The sequence below is a fragment of the Sciurus vulgaris genome (genome assembly GCF_902686455.1).
Source record: "Sciurus vulgaris genome assembly, chromosome: X".
NCBI classification, from domain to species: Eukaryota; Metazoa; Chordata; class Mammalia; order Rodentia; family Sciuridae; genus Sciurus; species Sciurus vulgaris.
Genome location: NC_136471.1, coordinates 125652608 through 125675421, shown reverse-complemented (window position 1 = coordinate 125675421; position 22814 = coordinate 125652608). Strand labels below are relative to the sequence as shown.

Here is a 22814-nt window from a genome sequence, read left to right as displayed (position 1 = left end):
TATTGTGCTGTAATTTAACTACAGTGCATTTGTCACTCAATTCCCTGAAGAATTGCACTGCTGATAATTTATTCTGTTTCTCACTGGGGCTTTTTCCTTTAAGATGAGACATGGTGCCTGAGACCATAGCTTTATATAGTCTGGGTATGGGTTCATTTTCAGCTGTCACCTATGTCTGAAAGTATGCTTTCGTTTTGAAATCTCAAAGCTGCACTGAGGTGCTCTGCCCTTGAAATGAAATAATGGTACTTATTTCAAATTAAAAAAGGAATTAAATTAATGGATGGAATTTCCCCAATATTTAAATTTACTCTCATGCATGTTATTGAAAATTTGATGCCTGTTTCCACTGTCTTGTGTTCAACTCTAATAAACAATGGCATAGGATTTACGCAAATTTTCATAAGGAATTATTTGAGACAATATGTCAGGATTTCATGATGATCAGTGACTTTCAGCTCAGGTATTGGAAACCTGGTTCCATCAGAGGGAAACGGAATGTTCCTGAGGTACATCCCCCTCATCATATCAAGAAAAATGACCGATTCAGCAAACCGAGTCGGTTGAAAAATTAAGTAACGAAACGAATGGCGGAGAAAGCAGGAGGCGTTCAACACGAATTAAGCTGCAACGAAGTACAGGAACTATGCTAGAAGCAGGGGCGGTTCAGCCAAGGTGTATAGGACGCGGCCCCGACACCAACGGTAAACCGTGGTGAGAACTCTGGTGGAGGGGCTGGGCTCGCAGAAAATATCCGAGCCTGAAGCCTTTAATTCTGAAGCCATTACGTCTCCCGCCTTGAAAATTGCCAAGTATCCCTTTTATCCCCAAATCGTCGCGCTCAATTCCGAAGAACAGCAACAAAATGAAAAACACAATCAGGTGTCCCTGATTCTGTCCCTTCTCAAACATTGAAATATTTTAAAACTTTTCCTGTAGGATAATAAGGAACACTTTCCGGTACCGAGACCTTGCCCCTAGAAACTACAAGTCCCAGTAGGCTGCACGCGCAGCACAGTGGGCGTTCCGCTCTTCTCAGAACACCGCATTATGCTCCAATCGCGATCCAGGCCTGACAGCCGTGGCCGCGCAGCCTGCTAAGGCTCATAGTGGGCTGCGGAGTCCCTTTTCTAGTCCGCGCAGTCGCGCGCGGCCTCCGTCCGCCCTTCGGCCCTTGCAGAAGCCCAGCCCAGGATTTAATGCACCCCACCCCCATCTCACCGCTTTCCCTCGGGGGCCAACCTCCTCCGGTCACGTGGCAAGCTTCCCACGCGGCAATTGGCCGTGGCGTTCGGGGGCGGGGCGCAAGGCCCTGCGAGGTTCCGTGCCCCTTGTGGGGCCGCTTGTTTGGCTGCTGCCGTCACCTCATGGCGACGCGGTTAGAGGAGGCAGCGCGGGGAAGAGGCGGCGGCGCGGAGGAGGCTGTTGAGGCCGGACGGGGCGGACGGCGACGTAGCCCGCGGCAGAAGGTCAGTCAGGGGGACGCCCTCGTTGTTGATGGGCCAGGGGGATGTTCGGTTATTTTGAGGGGTTCACCGCTTCACTCTCCCGGGTTACCTTTAGCCATGGGACGAACATCCGGCTTTTTTCCCTCCTGGGGGTGACGACAGTGGGAGCAGGTGGGGGGGTGGGACCGGGATGGATGGGGTGGGAAGAGACGTTGGTCGGGGTTTGGGGACGCGCCGCGGGGGGGATGAGGGAGGGCAGCGTTCACCCGGGTCTGAGGGGGAAGGGGTGTGAGGCGGGGGCGCGCCAGGTGTGACAGCCACGTGCGGCCGGCACCTCAGGGCCCCGAACGCCAGGTGTTTTCTCTCCCAGCCCTTGCGGTCACGGTGCTTCTATCTCTGGGCGCCGCCGTCCGGGGGCTCTGTGTGGTTGCGGGCTCGCCCTCTTTGCGTCCGGCAGGTGCGCAGGGGCGCGCTGCGGGGTGTTCTCGGGCCGCTCAGGCGAGGCTGTTGCGCAGTAAGATAACCGCGCGGGAGCCGGGGCTGCGCTTCGCCCCCCTTCCCCCGCCCCCCTGCGCTCCCCGCCACTGCGCGGGCGGGCGGGCGGTGAGCACCGCGGGGCTTGGGTGGGGGGGCGCCTGGTCCCTGGGACCCGGGGCACGGGGCTAGCCCCTGTGCTCCACCGGCCTGGCGACCGCACGTGGGACCAAAAATGGGGAGGTGATGCTAGAGGACCTAGGTCCTGCAGAGTTGGGAGCAAGCATCGTCTTCCCAGTCCTGCTATTCACTCACCGCCCCCCTGCTTTCTTTCTTTTCTTTTTTCTTTTTTTTTTTTTTTTCTCTTTTCTTTTCTTTTTCTTTTAATTTGGTAAGCGGAAACTTGAGCGCTTCCCTGACCCTGGCCTTCGGTCTTTCTTAATCCGGGAGACAGGCTGGACCGTTCTTGCCTTACTTGACTCACGTCAAGGAGTTTTCAATGTCTCCCTGGATACAAGAAAATCTAGACCTCTTTCAGAATGGGAGAATTCCACTTGTTCTGGAGCTTAGTGGGTGGAGTTTGAAAAACATTGCACAACGATTAGGGTACAGGGCTTTCAGGACCCAGGAACAGAGAATTGCGTGGAATGGGGCTGGGAAGGTTGAAACCCCGTCTCTTTTTCTTTGCAGGTGAACATATTGAAACGTTCAACTTGTTGGACGTCCTGCTTGATCACTCAGGGCTATTTAATATATATGACATAATTATGTATTTGACTAATCTTAAAAATCACTCCTCTATGAAATTTCGTAATAATATTTTTCTAATGCGATTCATGAACTTCAAAAGGGAGAACAAAGGTCCGGTTTACATTTGAGCAGTGTGGAGGATTGGCTTTTTGGGGCCTGTTTTCTAAAGTCAGGTATTTTCATGTCTTTGCATGAGGGTGTTACTACTTCTCAATTTCTTCTCTTTGTGTTCCAAAAGAAAGATCCAGTGCTTGGCTTGTAGGATTGAGAAAGAAGCTGTGGATTCAATGTACTTTAGGGATTCTATGCTGTCACTTTGGACACTTGACTTATTCCCCGAGGGTGGGAAACCAGTCTCAGTGTTTGATTTCATAGGTTCCCAGGGGATAACTCTGATAAAAAGCCACTGCAATTGAGGACATAAGTGCCCTTTTATACCACTGGGTTAAGGACAAAAAGTCATTGAATTAGGAACTGAGGCTCAATCAGCTAGCGTTTTAAACGACAAAGATAGGAGGTAATGACTCTGAGGTACTGAGTTCTGGTTAACAGCTGGATACGAAAAGTCATGTATTTCTGCTCTTATTTTAGTTTACTTTGTAGTCCTTCTCTTTACTCATGCTTTTCTGGGAAACTCTCCTTTTCAGTTTTTCAACTGACTATAACATGGAATTGAAATCACGGTTAAATATTAATTTTTATAAAAAATGGGTGAATACTTTTTATCTGCAAAACTCATTTTTGGTTACTCCTTATGTTCCTTTTAAAAATTTTTCTCTAGGTCACTAACTTGGGAAAGTATTCCTTAATTCTGACTTGACCTCCACCCTCTTTTTCAGGAAGCAGAAATGATGTTTAATGAATTGAGTTTTTAAAACACTGAAGAAATTAAAAGAAAAATGACTGTTTTGTCATTATTTGGTTACATTATGGGACTTGAAATGAGGAAAATTGGAGATGGGCTTTGTTTATTCCTGGTTGTTTGAACCCTTTACCTACTCATTTTTGGTGGTGGTGGGGTCAGTTTGGGACTGCTAGACTGGCCTTGAACTGCTGGGTTCAAGTACCTAGTCACTCTTGCACTGGGCAGTTAATTTTGGCATTGTTTCATAACTATATCTATTTGAATGATCTGTTGAAATAACTAGGGGTTTATTGAGGAATTGTTTTAAACTATGCTGGTATGGTAGCCACTAGCCACATGTGACTATTTACATTTGTTAAATAAAATTTAAAATTGTTTTCCTCAGTCATACTAGTCAAATTTCAGGCATTTCAGTAGCCAGTGTGGCTAGTGGCTACTGTATCAGAGCAGATCTAGAATAAATCCATCAAATAAAGTTATATTGGGCAGCGCATTGGTCTAAAAAAATGAGTGTACATTATTGAGCATTGCAGGCATTTTATTTATTTTTTTACTTATTATTTATTAATTTTTTTTGCAGTTCTGGGGATTGAAACCAGGGGCATTGTACCACTGAGCTATGTCCCCAACCCTTTTTATTTTTTAGTTCTTATTTATTTTTTTTTAATTTCGAGAAAGGATCTCAATTTGCTCAGGCTGGCCTTGAACTTGTGATCCTCTCGTCTCAGTCTCCTGAGTATCTGGGATTACAGGCGTGTGCCACCATACCCAGCACCACATTAACTCTTTGAGTATCACTCAGATGCTGTGGAAAAGGCTGGGCAGCTGTCATTGCCCTCATTTACTGATGACAAACTGCTCAGTGAGGTCAAGTGATTTGCCCAAGGGGTAAAGCCGAGTCTGGAACCCAATACCCTTTCATCTGCACTACAGTAATGAGTAGTATAGTAGTGGGTAAATAGTATGGATTTTAGAGTCAAGACTCTTGGCTCTCTGCCACTTACTAGCTGTGCAACCTTGGGCAGGTTGCTCAATCTTTTAAGTCTCATTTGTATTGTCTGTAAAGTGGGGATGATGCTAACACCTACCACATTAAGATTTTTGTGAAGAATAAGTCACCTTTTTTCCCCCAATACAGGCTAGGCAAGCCCTGTACCATGGATCTACACCCCAGCGCCCTTTTGTGAATAATAAGAGTTGATGTGACATTTGGCACAGTGCAGGGCACATAGAATTTTGCAGTTTGGAGGGGAGCGTGTATAAGAGGTATCTTTCAGGGTGCTATTAATTTTTGTGAATCCATCTTTAACCTTTGTATTCTTCCCTGTTCCTATAATCTCTCTATGGTAAACATAATGAGGAGGTTGGATAAGAACATGAAGTAGGAAGAAACCATTTTATTAATCTTGTTTTTTTTCCCGTTTGTCAGCTTGATGAACTTCCACTTTTCTGGCACAGATACTAAGTAATAAGAAGTAAAGTAACCTTCTATTTACAATATTGTTTTTAACTGTATGGCCATGCTTTGGTAAATTTCATTTTTTATGGGAGTCTAACAGGAAAAGCAAAGAGACCAGATACAGCACAGTCTCTATTAATAAAACATTTCTGTATTGTAATATTGTCATATTTATTTGTTATGTTATTGGAAGATTTTTTTGTCATTTATATCGGTCTTGACTAGAGAAGTTTTATTTAGGAAACTGTATGTCAAATACAGATGACATAAAATGGTGTGTATGATTTGCTTTTATGGGATTTCTTTGTCTTCCCCCTCCCCTGCTGGGGATTGAATCGAGGGTGTTGTACATGCTGGGCAATTACTCTATCACTGCCCTAAATCCCTAGCCCCTTTGTGGGATTCTTTACAGGATTCAGTATAAGAGGTTTCTTTTAAATAGATATGCTGTTCAGATTTTATACTTTTCAGACTTATATTTCAAAGGAAAGAAATTTGCTCAAATTTCGTTTGTTTCATGCACCGTTAGGCAATTTAAATGTGCCTAACTCTGGCAGAGTAGGTGGTACTCTGGGTATAGATAAGGCATTTGAGACTCAGCCCAAGGCAGATTTGCTTAAATAATAGCTCATAGTCAGTGAAGTTTGCCTAGAGTTGATATATAATTGTGTAATTGATAGTGTAGTGGATGACCCCTACTGCATGGGAATTTTCTGCTTACCTAGTAAGTTTTAAATCTAAGAGCCCCAAGAAATCCCTTTGCCTCCTCTTTTCCTTCCTGACTCCTTCCCAATTTCCTTTTTGTTAAGTTCTAACATGAGTATGAATAACATTTAGTTAATATAATGAATGTATCCATGTTTAAAATTTGTGAAGTACAGCTGGTGATGTGACCCAGTGGAAGATTGCTTAACTAACTTCCATGAGGCCCTGGGTTCCATCCCCAGCACCACAAAAACAAACAAAAAATGTGTAATGTATACAAGTGTTTAATATAGAAGTTATTTATTTATTTGTTGGTGATGCTGGGAATGGAACTCAGGGCCTTGCACATGCTAGGCAAGTGCTGTACCACTGAGCCACACCCCTAGCCCAAATTTAATGTAGTACTCATCAGCATTGAAAATTAGATACATTTAAAAGTTTTTCCAGGTGGGACATTTCCAGAAGAAGTTAAAAATAGGTCAGTGACCTCTAAGATCCATTCAGACCCAGAGAGTGTATTTTTATGATTTAATTTACTTACTAGTTGAAATTCTGTTGGCACTTATAACCACTTAAATTTTATTACTTGAAGAAAAAGATAAATAAAATGACCAATGATGTTTTTCTGTACCATTAAAATAATTTTATTAGCTTTTATTGCTTTGAGTGTTGATTTGTATTTTTTCTTTGTATTTTTTGTATTTTCTCTTTGTATTTTTTGTATTTGTATTTTTTCCTGGGGATTGAACCCAGGGCCATATACCTGTTGGCAAGCCTTCTACCACTGAGCTAAGCACCCCAGCCCCTGTTGATTTGTATTCTATGTTTCATTTCCAAAGTGTCCCCAGAATGACCTTCTTTATCCTCCAGTTCCCACCCTTATAGTCTGCTATGGGTAATGTTTACTTGCAAAACCACCGCTTTTTCATTTTTATTCTTTCTCTACTCTTAGAAAGGTCAGGGTAGAATGACTCTGTGAGAAAATATGCTAGTAGTTTAATTGACATTTTTAAAAAATTATTTCAGTTGTAGATAACTTTATTTATTTTTATGTGGTGCTGAGGATTGCACCCAGTGCCTCACATGTGCTAGGCAGATGCTTTACCACTGAGCTACAACCCCAGCCCCTAGATGAACATGTCTTTAAAAGAATCTTTTGGACTGAAATGTGGGTCATATTAAAAGTAAAAAAGTCTTTTGTGAAATATCTGTATTACAATATAACAGATCTTCTGTGCAGTAGTAGTGTATATTCATTATGTCTAATCTTCTTGCAACTATGGAATGTAGCGACTGTATATCCCAGTGGTCACACAGGTGGTGGTAAGTGATACATTTTAAAGTTTGGGTTCTTCGAGCTCTATAGGCATCATCCATATTCCATATATCTTGTACTCTCTTCACAATTTTTTTGTTTTAGTTGTAGGTGGACACAATACCTTTTATTTTTATGCTGAGGGATCAAACCCAGGGCCTCATGTATACTAGGCAAGTGCTCTACCATTGAGCCACAACCCCAGCCCCCACTCTTTTTCTTTAATGGTGCTGGGGATGGAACTCGGGGCCTCCTGTGCGATAGGCAAGTGTTCTGCCACTGATCTGTGTCCCTAGCCCAACACATTTCTTGAGGATAGTAAAGGTCAAAAATATTCATGTGGGCAAAACTTTGTGGTAAGTAAAACAAGTAAGATTTTGGTAAATGAAAACCAATTATGAAGGTGGGGTTGGGTGATTGGGGGTATGGAAATCTGTTGTGATCCAGAGACCAGGGAAAATTTGAACCTTATAGGCTTCATACCTTTTGTTCACTTAGACCCTAGGATGGCCTTAAGATATATGATTTACAAGATCTGCTTTGTAGGTAACTCCCTGCAAAGGTACCTCCAAGTGCAATTTGGATAAACTGAAAGGTCAAGAGACCCTTTTTAACTTCTCTGAAGTCTACACAGCATGGCGTTAACAAAGAACTGAAGTGGTCTCGGTAAATAGAATAAGTAAAAAGAAGGCTTGGTGTTTGTTTCAAACATGCGTTGGGATTGGTACATGTGCTGGAGAAGGGTGACTTCATACATTTGGAACAAGGATGTTCCATTTAGGTAACCCATAAAAGTAGAGGACCATTTTATATCTAGGAGTCTGTGACTTGAAGATGCTAATTGTGTGACTTAGCCCCTGCCCCTCTGCAAAATAGGTCAGGCCCAAGCATATGGCAGTGGCTTTGGGCATTAAAATCTTTGGATTTCTGGCTCCTTTTGCTGTCAGGGTAGGTATTTTGGACTAAAACAGCTATCTTCTAGATCACTGAGAATCACTGAATTACAATTTTAGAACTACAGAGTGATTTCTCAATTCTCAGAGTCCAGCACTCTTAATTTTTAGAAAAGAGATAGCCACAGAAGTTAAATGTGAAGTTAATGTAGTCATCTTCTTATTAAAAGGCAATTGATGTATGCAGTCTAATATAGATATTACCAGCAAACACACACAGTATTAGCAACTACTACTACCAGAGAGATCATGAGGATCAAAAAGCGGTGTCCTGACTAGACCTTTTCCACTGTTGCTCCTTCTTGCCTTCTTCACTAGTGGAGGAAATTGGGTTCCCTCATCCCTTGGTTTAGTACTGACTTGCTCCTCTTTTCTTCTCATTTACCTGTTAATGCTTCCTTCCATGCTTTTGATGATGATTCTGGATCCTTTTGCTGCCAACAGTTTTGGGACCACTAGAACTTATCTTGCCTCCAATTTAGGTCCCTCCTCAGAACTCCCATCATTGTATTGGCTTTACTCATTTGTTTATTTTTGTAGTAACAACTTTTTTGAGAAATAATTCATATACCATACAATCGATCCACTGAAAGTATACCATTCAGTGGTTTTTATTTTTATTTTTGTGGTACTGTGGATTGAACTCCAGAGGTGCACTACCACTGAGCTACCTCCACAGCCATTTCAATTTTTTAAAAATTTATTTTTTATTTTTGGAGGAGTACTGAGGATTTAACCCAGGGGCAATTTACCATTGAGCTACATCCCCAACCCTTTTTATTTTTTATTTTGAGACATGGTCTCACTAAGTTGCTTAGGACCTCTCTAAGTTGCTGAGGTTGACCTTGAATTTGCAATCCTCCTGTCTCAGCCTCCTCAGCCACTGGGATTATAGACATGTGCCACCACACCTGGTTAATTTTTTTTTTTTAAGACAGGGTCTTTCTAAGTTGTCTAGGCTGGTTTCAAACTTGGAATCCTCCCGCCCCAGCCTCCTGAGTAGCTGGGATTACAGGCATGCACCACCACACCTGGCACACTTACTTTTTAATATAACTTGGGGAAGATCAAATCTTTGGAATGTTACAGAGAAAGATGAAAATCCATTCTCTAATTTCTCTGTCTTGGGTCTATGACAATGGGACATAGTTCGGTACTTAAAATTACCTGACTGCTGAGGCTATCATACTTGCCTAGAAGATAGTTTTGAGGCTAGAGGAAGTATATAAAGCATTGTTACAGAGGCTTCTGAGTGAGCCAGAGCAATGTAGGTGAAGGAGAATGTTAATACCAGTTCTCCCTCACCACCTGTTTAGATTACACTGATTGGTACACCTGTCACTTGACAAAAATGAGAAAAGGAGGCCTGTTTGTTAAATATAGTTGAGGAAGAAGGAGGTGTTGCTCTTCTTCCTGTTCTCTGACTTAAAGTTTACAGTGATCCTAGGGCACATTCCCTAGGGATGGAGCTGCCTGGTTATTACTGTCAGGAAGAGGACATCCCTCTGTGGTCATGGTTTGAGCTGATCTTCTAGTTTCTCTCTATCCCTGTTCCCACCACAACCAGGATAGCAATTCCCAAACTTTTTGGTTTGAGGATCATTTTACACACCTGAGAATCCTGAGGAACTTGTGTTCCTGTGGACTAAACCTAATAATGTTTACCATTTTAGAAATTAAGTCAAAAAATTCAAAATTGTTATTCATGTTTCAAAGGAACTGATATTGTTACAAGTTATCTATTACTATGTAACAAATCACCCCAAAGCTTAGTGGCTTGAAACATTTATGATCTTAGAGTTTCTTTCCGTGGCTCAGGATTCTAAGTATGGCTTGCCCGGGTTCTCTGCTTCAGGGTCTCTCATGGACTGCAGTCATCTGATGGCTTGACTGGGAAGTATCCACTTCCTAGCTCACTCGTGGTTGTTGGCAGGATCCAGTTCCTTGTGGTCTATTGGACTGAGGCCTCAGTTCCTCATGAGCTGTTGGCTGGAGGCCTTCCTTGGTTCTTTGCCACATGGACCTTTCCATAAGCCTCTCAAAACATGGCAACTGACTTCAATAGAGGAAGCAAAGGAGAGTGCCAGCATGAGAGAGGAGGAAGTCACAGTCTTTTCTTTTTTGGTACTGAGATTGAACCAGGAGCACTTTACCCTGAGCTATATCCTCAGCACTTTTTTATTTTTTATTTTGAGATGGGGTCTTGCAAAGTTTGCCCAGTTGGCCTCAAACTTAGGATCCTCCTACCTCAGCCTTAGAGTTGCTGGGATTACAGGCCTGCACCACTGCACCTGGCGCAGTCTTTTATTTTATAATCACAGAAGTGTGATATACCTTTACTTTTGCCTAATTCTCTCTGTTTTTTGTTTTGTTGTTTTTGAGGTAGGATCTCACCATATTGCACAAGCTGGCCTGGAATTTGTGATCCTCCTGCCTCAGCTTCCCAAGTGGCTGGGATTTACAGGCATATGTCACCACACCATCTAATTCTTTCTTTATTAGAAGTCATTTATTAAGTTCAGACCACCCTCAAGGGAAAGTGATTATACCAGGCTGTGAATACCAGGAGGATCATTGAGATCATTGGGAGCCATGACAGAAACTGCCTACCATACATGTTAGCATAAGTAACTTTAATAATATAGTGAATTTTCCAAAATAAAAGTGGTGTTCTTTTACATTTTTGCAGTTCTCTTTAATGAATGACTGATAGAAGACAGTTGAATTCTCATATCTGCATCTGCATTTAATCTGTTGTAATGTGCCATTTTAGTTAAAGTATATGAAGACAATCTAGATTCAAGTGTATATGTAGCCAAAACAGGGAGCATTATTGTAATAGTTTTTTTTTTTTTTCATAATTGTGGGAATTCTTTGATGGGTCTGTCCTGCACAGTTCCTTATTTTGTATTGCTGGGGATGGAACCTGGGACCTCATGTATTCCAAGCATGTGTGCAACCACTGAGCTACACCCCAAGCCCTGCCTTGCACATTCAATGGGTCTTTTTTTCCCATGCATTATTTTGTAATATTCATTAGTCATTTGGAAAATACTAGTTTACCAGATTGTGTTGATCTTCTAAATGTTGACACATTTTGTTAAACAATATTAAAAAAACATTGCATTAGTTAATCAGTCATTCCTGATTTCATCAGAAAAGTGTTTTTAAGAATTGGGAAGCTAACCAGGCATGGTGGTGCAGGCCTGTAGTTCCAGTGATGTGGCAGGCTGAGGCAGGAGGATCACAAATTCAAGGCCAGCCTAAGTAACTTAGTGAGACCCTATCTCAAAATAAAATGAAAAGGACAGGGAATGTAGCTCAGTGGTAGAGCATGCCTGGGTTCAATCCATACTACCATGAAAATGAGAAAGGAAGTTGTTAAGCACTTGGTGGAACATAGAACGTGGTTTTCAAAAATCGGTGGGTTTGTTTTTTTTTTTTTTTTGCTCGAAAGCTAAAATTTTATTGTTGGCAACAAATACTATTGGTTGCTTGCCTTGAAGTTACAGGCTCTTTTTGTATATTTTGGAGAAAATGTCTGCCAAATGCCCAAGCCTGAACAAACAACCATAGTTTATCTTTAAAACACAATGACAAAAGCACAAGATGTTATGTGAAGAGTGGCTAGTTGTACTCCCCATTCAAACAACTGCACTTGGGCCTTTCCTAAAGACCACCAGAATAGAATTTGTGTGTACTTTTATTCCTTAACACAGAACTAAAACATGGCTACTTAAGGACTGAGGTTTAATTTGTGTGTGTGTGTGTGTGTGTGTGTGTGTGTGTGTGTGTGTGTACTGTAGTACTGAAGATTAAACCCAGGGGCACTTGACCACTGATCTACATCCCCAGCCCTTTTTATTTTTTATTTTGAGACAGGATCTCACTAAGATGATGAGACTGGCCTCAAACTTGTGATCCTCCTGAGTTGCCGGGATTACAGGCGTGCTCCATCACCCCTGGATCTAATTAATACTTTTATATGGCTTAATCATAGGCATTTTAAAGTGAAAATGACTTTTTTCTCCCTGTGAGTACATGGTGGTAAGGAAGACCAGCACTTCTATTGTACTTTAGGGCCACTGCCATGATTTGTTCTAAGGAGCCAGCATGTTTCTCATTACAACTTCTGCACTGTCAGTGAAATTCTCAACACCAAAAAATACAAGTGACATTTTCTTATTATGAAAATAATTTTTGATCTTGCAGACTACCTGGAGCAGTCCACCAACAATACTTTGAGAACCACTGTCTAGCCCCATGCCCCCTGGGTTTTTTCAGAAGTGGGGTCTGCTTTTCCCTGCTCCCTCCTTCCATAGGCTATTCTGTTAGAGAATAGGCTGATTTTTCTTGGGCCTATTCAACACCTATTTTTAACTTTACATGTGGTTCTTTAGGACATCCCCTGTAGAAGCATCTACGTCCATGCAAGGCTCCATAAATACAGGTTTCAATGTCTTTTCCTCTTACTTCCTATTCTGCTCCCTAGTATCTTTATCTGCATACCGTCAATACTCTCACCATCTTGGAATTGTAAGGCTAAATTAATGTATTTCAAATATCTGGTACACAGCAGTTAGTGATATTTTCCTTTTTTCTTTCACTCACAACTTAGTCTTGGGCAAGGCGTGGTGGCTCATGCCTGTAATCCTGGTGACTCAGGAGGCTGAGACAGGAGGATGGCAAGTTGGAAGCCCTAAGCAACTTAGTGGGATTACAGTCATGTGCCACTGCGCCCAGCCAGTAGACTAATTTATAGGGAGCCTACCTTTTCCCCAAAGATAATGTCTTCTTTAGAGCTGTAATGGATTAACTCTATTTGTTCATTGGAAGAAAAGAGCCTAGCTTGCTTACCAATTAATCTACAATTGTTTTTGAACTCTCCTTTTGAAGTCCATGTTTTACACTTATTCCATGGTCCTTAATGTTAGCATTTCCCATGGGCCCTTTGGGGTTCTTGTAACTGTGATAAAATTTTTCCAGAGCTTTGAGCAAAGTCAGAGTAACTGGGTTCAGATCAGACCCAGTGTATTCAGGGTGGTATGGCTGTAGCTTCCTGGGTTCATATCTTGGTCTAACAGTTGTGTAGTCTTGGGCAAGTTATGTATCTCTGTTAATAGTGAATCTGAGTCTGCTTACTCTAAGTCGACTTGGTCATATTTTCTGCTGGCATAGAGAGCAAGGTGAAGGGAAAAGATGACATGGAATGAGATAAGACCTTACCATCTTCAGATTTCAGGCTTGGGGTGGTAGTAGAATAATGAACATGTGTAATACTATAATGTCAAAACCTCAACTGAGATGGTCTTTTGTTTTTAATAAAAGTATTACATTCAAAAAATAAAAAATTACATTTGAGCCAAGAATTGTAAAAAATGAGTCTTTCTTCATTTCTAATTTCTAGGCTTACACTGTAAAGTTTACAATTTTGGCCATATCCTTAAGGGAAAATTTTATGTACTGGCTTATATATGAATGAATATATGAATATTTTTGGCTTATATATGAATGAATATGAATATTTTTTGGATGCTTGCTGACGTTTGAACCTAGGGCCTCATGCATGTTAAGCACGTACTATACCACTGAGCTACTTACCCCCAACCCCCTGCCTGTTTTTATTTATACTGATGTGCTCATCTTGTACTGGCTGTGTGTGCCTTTTTTCCTACTTGTATGTTGGAGCTCTGTACATATTGACATGGAATCTAATTCTTTTGGAAAGGGCGATTTTTTTTTTGTCCTGAAGATCAAACCTATTTTCTTGAATACCTGAATAGTTCTGCCTTTTATGGATGAGCATTATTTAATCAGATTTCTACTAGTGGATAGTTAGGTCCTTTCCAGATTTTTCATGGTTCTAAGCAGTAGTTTGGTGAATAGCTTTTTGCATTTAAATCAGAATATCTATGGAGTAAACTCCCAGGTGGTAGAATTGCTGGGCAAAAGTGAGTATGTGGTCAAACATTGGTAGAAATTGTTAAATACTTCTATAAAACCCACTTTACCAATTTAGATTCCACTAGGAGCTTACTGAGTGACTTTTTGCCCACACTGGGGTTTGCTTTGTGGTGATCATTTTTATTTATTCATTTATTTTTTCAGTACTGGGGATTAAATCCAGGGGCACTTGACCATTCAGCTATATCCCTAGCCATTTTTTAATTTTTTGATACAGGATCTTGCTAAATGCCAAGGCTGGTCTCAAATTTGTGATCCTTCTGCCTCAGCCTCTCTAGTAGCTGGGATTACAGGTGTGCGTTGATACTCCCAACTATGTTGTTATTTTAATTTCCCTTAAAATCTGGCAGGTAAAGCTGGGGTTGTGACTCAGTGGTACAGTGCTTGCCTAGCACATGTGAGGCACTGAGTTTGATCTTCAGTACCACATTAAAAAAATAAAGGTATTATGTTGATCTACAACTAAAAAAATATTTTAAAAAATCTGGCAGGAAAAAGATGATATCTTACTTTGATTTGCATTTTAATTTATATTTCTTTCATTATGAGCAAAGTTGAAAATGTTTTTCTATATTGGGCATTTTTAGTTCTTTAATTGTGACTTGCTTGTTCATAAACCCTTGAAAATTGGGCCTCTGTCTCATTTGTAATTGGGCCTCTGTCTCATTTGTAAGGACTCCTGTGCTCTTTGGGCTAGTCTGAAGTTTTCAGTTATTATTTACCATTGATTTTCCTCTCCTTTTCTTTTTTCTTTTTTCAACATTATTGCTTTCTTTAGAGAGGACCTCCCCATACCAAGTTCATGAAAAAATTTTAGTTCGGGAATTGAACCCAGGGCCTCCCACATGATAGGAAGCATTCTACCACTGAGCTATACACCCAAGCTGATTTAAAATATTTATTTATTTAGGTACTGGTATTGAACCCAGGATTGCTTTACTACTGAGTAACATCCCCAGCCCTTTTTATTTTTAATTTTGAGACAGGGTTTTGCTGAGTTGGTGAGAGCCCCACTAAGTTGCTAAGGCTGCCCTCAACCTTGGGATCTTCCCTTCCTGCCTCAGCCTCCTGAGTAGCTGAGATTATCAGTGTACACCACCGTGCCTGGCTATTTAGTATTTCTTCTAGTTCTTTGTGATTATCATTTTCGTGTTTCAATCTTGGTATATCTGCGGGGGGGGGGGGGAATGAGACAGATAGGGTACCATTTTGTCCTCTCCCCCATGCTTTAGGAGATACTGCAAATAATTTATTTCCTATACAAACTTGAAATGTTACCATTCTTAAAGTAACAAATTCCCATGAATGGGTCTGTATGGTCTGCTTTTGAAAACAGTGTTATATAATTAGGATGTCTCAGACAAGTATTTCATGACTGAAATACTAATAAGATCTCACCTTTGGGTGTTCATATTTTAAGAGATGAAGAATTTATCTTAAAGAATATAGGCATATTGTAGAAACTTGTACACCAGAATCTAATTATATGCTAGCTTTCAGTAATGTATCATTTTATCTGTTAAAAATAAAAACCCTTTAATTTCATTTAATTCCTTTGTCCTAACATGGTAAAATAGTCTACTATTTAAGGATGCATTGAGTTATGTAATAAGTACTTTAAAGACTTCCATCCAAAATGGTTTAAAAAGGTTTTGCGATAGATGATTGATAAAGTATTAACTGTAGGGAAAACTTTACTATCTAGAATAATTCTTTGTGAGATTAAAATAGCTTTATTATATAGACTTCTAAATGACATATAAAGCTAGTCATTTTTGTAAATTAAGTACATGAGAATGTAATTTTCATAATAGGTTTGTTTATAAAACTTTGTACTAGAAATGTAAAAAACTGTCAACATTCTGGAAGAGTTTAGGAGGGAGGTTCATATTAAAAATAATAAGGCCAGGTGTGGTGGTTCATGCCTGTAATCCCAGTGTCTCGGGAGGCTGAGGCAGGAAGATTGAGAGTTCAGAGCCAACCTCAGCTAAAAATCGAGGTCCTCAGCAATTCAGTAAGACCCTATTTCTGAACACGAGTACAAAATAGGGCTGGGGATATGGTTTGGTTCAGTGGTCGAGTGCCCCTGAGTTCAATCCTTGGTACCCCCAAATAATAATAAGACCAATAGCTGATGACCTGAGAATTATAAGTTTTGTTTTTGATAATCTTTCACTATTTCCTGGTCTGGTTCTGCCTTCTCTGGCCCACACCAGGCAGTGCAAATATGGTTGCACATATGTTCTTGTCTTTACTTTCCCAGTTAGTAGTTAACAGCTGTTACGGTAAATTACTTGAAACAGGGTTGGAGAGTTTTTAGAGATAATTTAGTTTATCCTAAAACACAAATTTTAAAAAAACCCCTCAATCCTTTAAATAATTACTTCAAATTATTTAAAGACATCCCTACGCCAAAATTAGACCTGTCTCGCCTCCTTAAATCTCCCAGAGTTAATCACTGCTAAAAATTCTACAGTAATTTCCCAATTTTTTCCCTAAATGTATACTGGTATATGTAGCATGCTATATATTTTTAGACATTTCATTTCTTAGATTCATTTTGTAACTGCATTGGTGATCTGTTAGACTTTGGACTTTTCTTTCATTTTCCAAGGCCTTTTTTTTTTTTTGGTACCTGGAATTGAACCCAGGGACAATTTATCACTGAGCCACATTCCCAACCCTTTTTATGTATTTATTTATTTTTTATTTTGAGACAGGGTCTTGCTAAATTACTTAGCGCCTTGCTAAATTGCTGAGCCTGGCCTTGGACTTGCAAGCTTGCATCAGCTTCCCAAGCTGCTAGAATTACATTCATGTGCCACCGTGCCCAGTACCTGCAGTCTTTTAATTTCCATGCAATCTTAGTTTTGAAAAGCTATTACAAGTAGTCTATGAATAGAATACTTCCTTCCTTATGTTCATTTGCAAAAGTTTCCATGATAGTTATTCTTTGCTCTTACAATTTATTGTTGGTAAACTGGTGGCTACCCATTTTGAAGGCATTTCTTGGTAAGGTAGGGAGTCATTTTAGCTCCAAGTATGGATACAATGGAAGGAAGATTGTGAAATGTATCCTTTGACCAGAGGGTAGTGGCTGGGCTGGGGGTGTGTTGAAGGCTCCAGTCAACACAACACAATGGTGTGTTTCTCTAGTGTTGTTCTTTTTCTAAGTATTTTTTAAGTTGTTGATGGACCTTTAATTAATTTATTTATATGTGGTGCTAAGATGTGAACCCAGTGCCTCATACATACTAGGCAAGGGCTCTACCACTGAGCTATACCCCATCCCTCTCTAGTGTTTTTAAAGGTTCTACTACTCATAAGTACAGACGTGATAGACATGAAAATTTAATAGTTCCTGTTTCATGATTTGGTTTATGAAAGGTTTCTATTATAAATCCATCTGGCTGGGAACTGTGGTGTTGCTAACCCATAATCCTAGCTACTTGGGAGATTGAGGCAGGAGGATGGCAAGTTCGAGGCCAGCTTCAGCAACTTGGCGAGACCCTGTCTGAAAATAAACATTTAAAAAAGGGGAGGCTGGGGCTGTAGCTCAGTAGCAGAGCACTTGCCTAGCATGTGTGAGACACTGGGTTTGATCCTTAGCACCACATAAAATAAAAATAAATTAATTAATAAAATATAAGATAATTTTTTGGGGGGTGGTGCTGGAGATTTGAACCCAGGGCCTTGTGCTTGTGAGGCAAGCACTAAGGTTAAAGATGTAGCTCTGTAGCAGAATGCTTACCAGGTATGTGTGAGGCTCTGGATTCAACCCCTAGTACCACAGAATAAATAAATAAAAATTTAAAAGCTCTTGTAAAGGTAACCTGTAGTACCTCAATTTACTCAGCGAGTCCATTATTAATTGACAGTTAGGGTATTTCTGATTTTTTGCTACCACAAATAATGCTGCATAAATATCCTTATATCCTTTCACAAGTGTATTGGCTAATCTATAGGAAAAATTGGTAAGAAGCAACTTTATTTTGTCAAAGCATAGGTGGTTTGATGATTTTTCCACAGCATATTATTATGAAAAGATTTCAGACATACAGCCAAAGTTGAAAGAATTTAATAGTAATTATCCATTTTGCCACCACCCAGATTCTACCATTGACGTTTTACTATACTTTTTTAGTTATCCATCTATCTCTTCACCTAGAAGGCATTTTAAGTGTATGAGTGCTGAGTTTTACAAATGCATGCAGTTCTGTAACCTACAGAACCATGGAGATATAGATCTTTACCCATGTAGAACCTTCCCTTGTGCCTTTTCCCAGACAGTCCCTCCCCTACTGGACTCCTTAAGTGGTTAAGCCAACTTTTCCTCCCACCAGGAATGCTTGAGAGTCCTATACCCTCGCCTATGTCATCCAAGTTTTTTTTTTTTTGGTGTGTCTGTGTGTGTGTGTATGAAAAATGATATAATTTTAAATTGCATTTCTCTTATTTTGAGTAAAATTTGGCATGTTTATAAGTTGTTTGTATTTTGTTTTTATGAATTCTTGCTTTATGTCCTTTGCCTATTTGGGGATGTTGTAGGTCTTAGCATTTTTTATTGCATTTGGGTATCCATTTATGATAATAGAAAATTAATTCCAGAGCCAAAAGCAGTGGCACAGACCTGTAATCCCAAACACTGGGGAATCTAAAGCAGAAGGAACACAAGTTGAAGGCCAGCATGGGCAGCTTAGAGACCTTGTCTCGAAATAAAAAATAAGACTGCAGGAGTATCTCAGTGGTAGTGCTTGTCTAGGATATATGTGAGGCCCTGCATTCAATCCTCAGTACTAAAAAAAAAAAAAAAAGATTAATTTTTATCCATGTGCTTAGAATTGTCAATAAATCGTACACAAGATATGTTCTGTGATGCTTTCCAAGTGGCCTGTTATTAGTCCAAGTAGTTTTCTTTTTGGATTTTTTTATTATAGACATAATAAAAATTAATTGTAATAAAACTAGAAAATACAGTGAAGCAAAAAGAGGTACCACCCGTAAAATTATACCATTTAAAATAACACTATTATTTAGATATATTTCCTTCCAACATTTTTCCTGTGTATGTGTATAAAATATATGACACATACTATTTTTTTATATGTTCTTATATGCATATTTTGGAAGCATCTCTCCCTGTTTTTAAATAGACTTCAGTAAGATGGCTGAGCCAGGGCAAGGATGTTTATACAGAAGTAGGCAGAGGGTAGTTATGAAGCAGTAGATCGTTGTGGTTAGGAGTGTGAACTTGGAAGCTTAAATTGCCAGGGTTTAGATCTTTGCCCTACAATTTACTGTGACCTTTGGCTATACACTTTACGTTGCCAGTTTGTTTGTGAAATGGAGATCATAATAGTACCTACTTTGTGGCATTGTGAGAATTAAATTAGCTAATGTAGGAAAGAACTTACAGTGGTGACTGTATGTGGCATTTGTTGCACAAATGTTAGCTACTACTGCTACTGTCAATATGAGACTATAGTGAAGAAAAAGCATATAAAATGGATATTGGAGAGGGAAGACAGGAGGAAATTTTATTGGCCATATGATACAGAATTCTCTGAAGAGATAAGGGCTGAGAAACCATTTGTAATTTAAATACATTTTTTATCTGTTCAATTTATTTATACATGACAGCAGAATGCATTTTGATTCCTTGTCCACATAATGAAGTTTTTGACCTAAAAATTTGCTTCATATCCTGTAGCCTAGGACAGGATCTCAAGTAGATTAAAAATGAATAGTCCTTGCATTAGAAAAATTGGAGCCCGCTCTTTCCCTCCCTCCCTTTCTTCCTTTCCTTCTCTCCCTTCCTTCCTTCCTTTCTCTCTTTTTCTTTTTATCCATCCATCCATCCATCCCTTCCTTCCTTCCTTCTTTCTTTCTTTCCTTCTTCCTTTCTTCCTTTCTTCTTCTTTTGATAGTAGCAGTTGAACTGAAGGGTCCTTTATCACTGAACCACATCCCTAGTCCTTTTTATTTTGAGACAGGGTTTTGCTAAGTTTTCCAGACTGGCCTTGAACTTGATTCTCCTGCCTGGGCCTTCACAGTTGCTGTGATTACAGGTGTGTACCTCCATGCCTGGCTGGGACCTGCTATTTCAAGCATATTTGTACACTATGGTTTGAATCAAGCCCAGCTAGAACTGGGCTCATTCAAAAATAAAGATTTTATAGAGCCAAAGCCTTTCATTAGCAAATGTGAAAAATACCAAAGTACTGCTGCATGAAAATTAGTTGCATAGGAAGGAAGGGAAATGTGATATTGTTTGCTTTAATGATAAAAAATAATACTGGTGTTTTCTATAATGTGTGAGAGGAGTTCAGAGGTAGAAGGACTGTCTGGAAGAAACTAAACAGTAAGAAATAGTAAGTACAAACAGGAAATGGTGACATTAAGTTAGAAGGAAAACATGAGATGTGATGTTAGTGCAGTGTTGATTAATATCCTTATGCTAAATGCCACCAGGTATAATTTTGAATTAGGTGATTGTTTTTGGCCTTTCTCAAGTCTTTAAAAACTGTCTTTATTCTACATATGGTAATAGTAACTAACTTTATATGCCTTTAATCTGATAGCAAGAGGAACTTTTAATTAAATTTTAAGACATTTTGAGATAGGTGAATATGTTGTGCCTTTTTTCTGAGGGGATGGGAAATCAGTAATTGGAGAAAATATTTGACAGTTGTATATCTGAGAAGAGACTAGTTACATAAAGAACTCTCACAACCCAATAGTAAAATAACAACCCAGTTAAAAAATAGGCAGTAGTACTCTTGACCAGTGTGTAAATTGCAATTCATATATTCAGAAAAGCATACAATTCAGAAATATTTGGGCTTTTAATCAACTTTCATAAAGTGAACATCCGAACATGTGTGTTTTCCCATCTAGATTGAGAAATGGAATATTACCAAGCACCCAGAAGGCCCTACTCCTGATGATATCTTCCTCTGATTTCTAGTGCTATTGATTAGGTTGGCCTGTTTTTATACGTTTTTTTATACGTAAGTGACTTTCTAAAGTATGAACTCTTCTGGTACTCTTCTTACAAGTTCAGGTCTGTGAGACTTGTGTGGTACTGTATCTCATTCTTACTGCTGGATAGTGTGAATATACTACAGTTTATCCATTCTTCTGTTGATAGAAATGTGGGTTGATTCCATCTTAGGGCCATTATGAATAGTGTTGCTTTAAACATTCTTGGCCTTCGGGTGCACGGATGTACACACTTGGGTAGAATCCTGGGAGTAGAGTTAACTGGGTTAGAAGGTATCCATTTGCCAAAGAGCTTTTCAATTGACGGTGCCAATTTGTTCTTCCAAAAGCATAGAACTTGATTCATCAGACTAGGAAAGATCAGGTTTTAGTTTTCTTGACCCCTCCCTTCTCTCCATCACCTTTTACTCTAATACTTTAAATTATTTTTAGTTCTTACTTTGGATATGTTACAACTTGAAATAACAAATCTCTGCTCTCATTAATTTTTAGAAATATTTTTAGTTGTAGATGGACACAATACCTTTATTTTATTTGTTTATTTTTATGTGGTGCTGAGGATTGAACCCAGTGCTTCACACGTGTTGGGCAAGCACTCTACCACTGAACCACAACCCCGGCCCTCTCATTAATTTTTTTTTTTGGGTGCTGGGGATCAAACCCAGGGCCTTGTGCTTGCAAGGCAAGCACTCTACCGACTGAGCTATCTCCCCAGCCCCCTCGTTAATTTTTGAAACTAACTTTTGTCCAGCTTTGGTAAGAGGTGGATATTAGATACCATCTACTTCAGTGGTATTATTCTGAAAGGAAGAAACTCTCACTCTCATTCAGAGAGGAAATGTACAGAATTTACATTGTGCCACATCATATGACCAAGTAGTGCTAACAAGGGGAAAGTCCACATAAGTAAATATTGTTGATAATATGATAGAATAGAGAATGAATAAAATAACTGATTCAAGGGGAAAAAACCTTAAGGTGTCACTAAGTTGCTGAGACTAGTCTTGAACTTGTGATTCTCCTGCCTCAGTCCCTTGAGCCTCTGGGATTACAGGTGTGCGCCACTGTCACCACACCTAGCTCCTTTTTTATTTTAATTTTAAGATAAGGTCTCACTAAGTTGCCCAGGCCGGCCTTAAACTTGTGATCCTTCTGTCTCAACCTCCCAAGTAACTGGGATTATAGGTGCACACCACCACACCTGGCCAGCCTCAAAATTTCTATTGTTTGCAGGGTGTGGTGGTGCACGCCTGTAATCCCGGCAATTTGGGAGTCTGAGGCAGGAGGATCACAAGTTCAAAGCCAGCCTCAGCAACTTAGCAAGACTCGGTCTCACTGTCTCAAAGGCTAGGAATGTGGCTCATTGGTTGGGCACCTCTGGGTTCAATCAACAGTACCAAAAAATTTTTTTTCCTGTGATTTAACATGAGAGAAGTTTAGTGTTTGTTCACCTATTAGTCTAGTATAGGGTTTCTTTGCAGGGAGTTTGACTTTCCTATATGGGATTTAGGGGCCCAAGGCTGCTTTCATTTTTTTGTCTCTGCCATCCTGTACCATCCTGGAGACATGGATTCAGCCAGAGAAGGGAAGGAGGGATGGTAGAAAAAGAACATGTGCATCTGAGAATGAGTCAAGTTGCAGAAGTGACAGTCATTGCTTCTGTTCACATTCTATTGGTGGGAGTTTCACGCAGGAGCCCTACCTAAATGGTGAGTGGCTGGGTATGTGTCTCATAGTGCCAGCTCCAGAGGATGGTGTAGGAGTTATCTTTTGGTGGGTGGCTAGCTAGTCATCCCTGCCATCCTGTCTCTTTGAGAATAAGACCAGAATAATTAATGTTCATTGACTTGGAGACAATTTCATATCAGTGAAGGTGCTG

At 39.9% G+C, this 22814-nt stretch overlaps 1 protein-coding gene across 1 annotated transcript in view; it reads left to right on the top strand.

Moving 5' to 3' along the window:
- Window positions 1-1310: 1310 nt before the first annotated feature.
- TXLNG (taxilin gamma) overlaps window positions 1311-22814 on the top strand; it is a 51280-nt gene continuing 29776 nt past the window's right edge. The window contains exon 1 of the mRNA XM_079123198.1: window positions 1311-1469. Within this exon, the coding sequence (XP_078979324.1) occupies window positions 1368-1469 (102 nt within the window). The 5' untranslated portion in view covers window positions 1311-1367. The remainder of the gene's footprint in view (window positions 1470-22814) is intronic.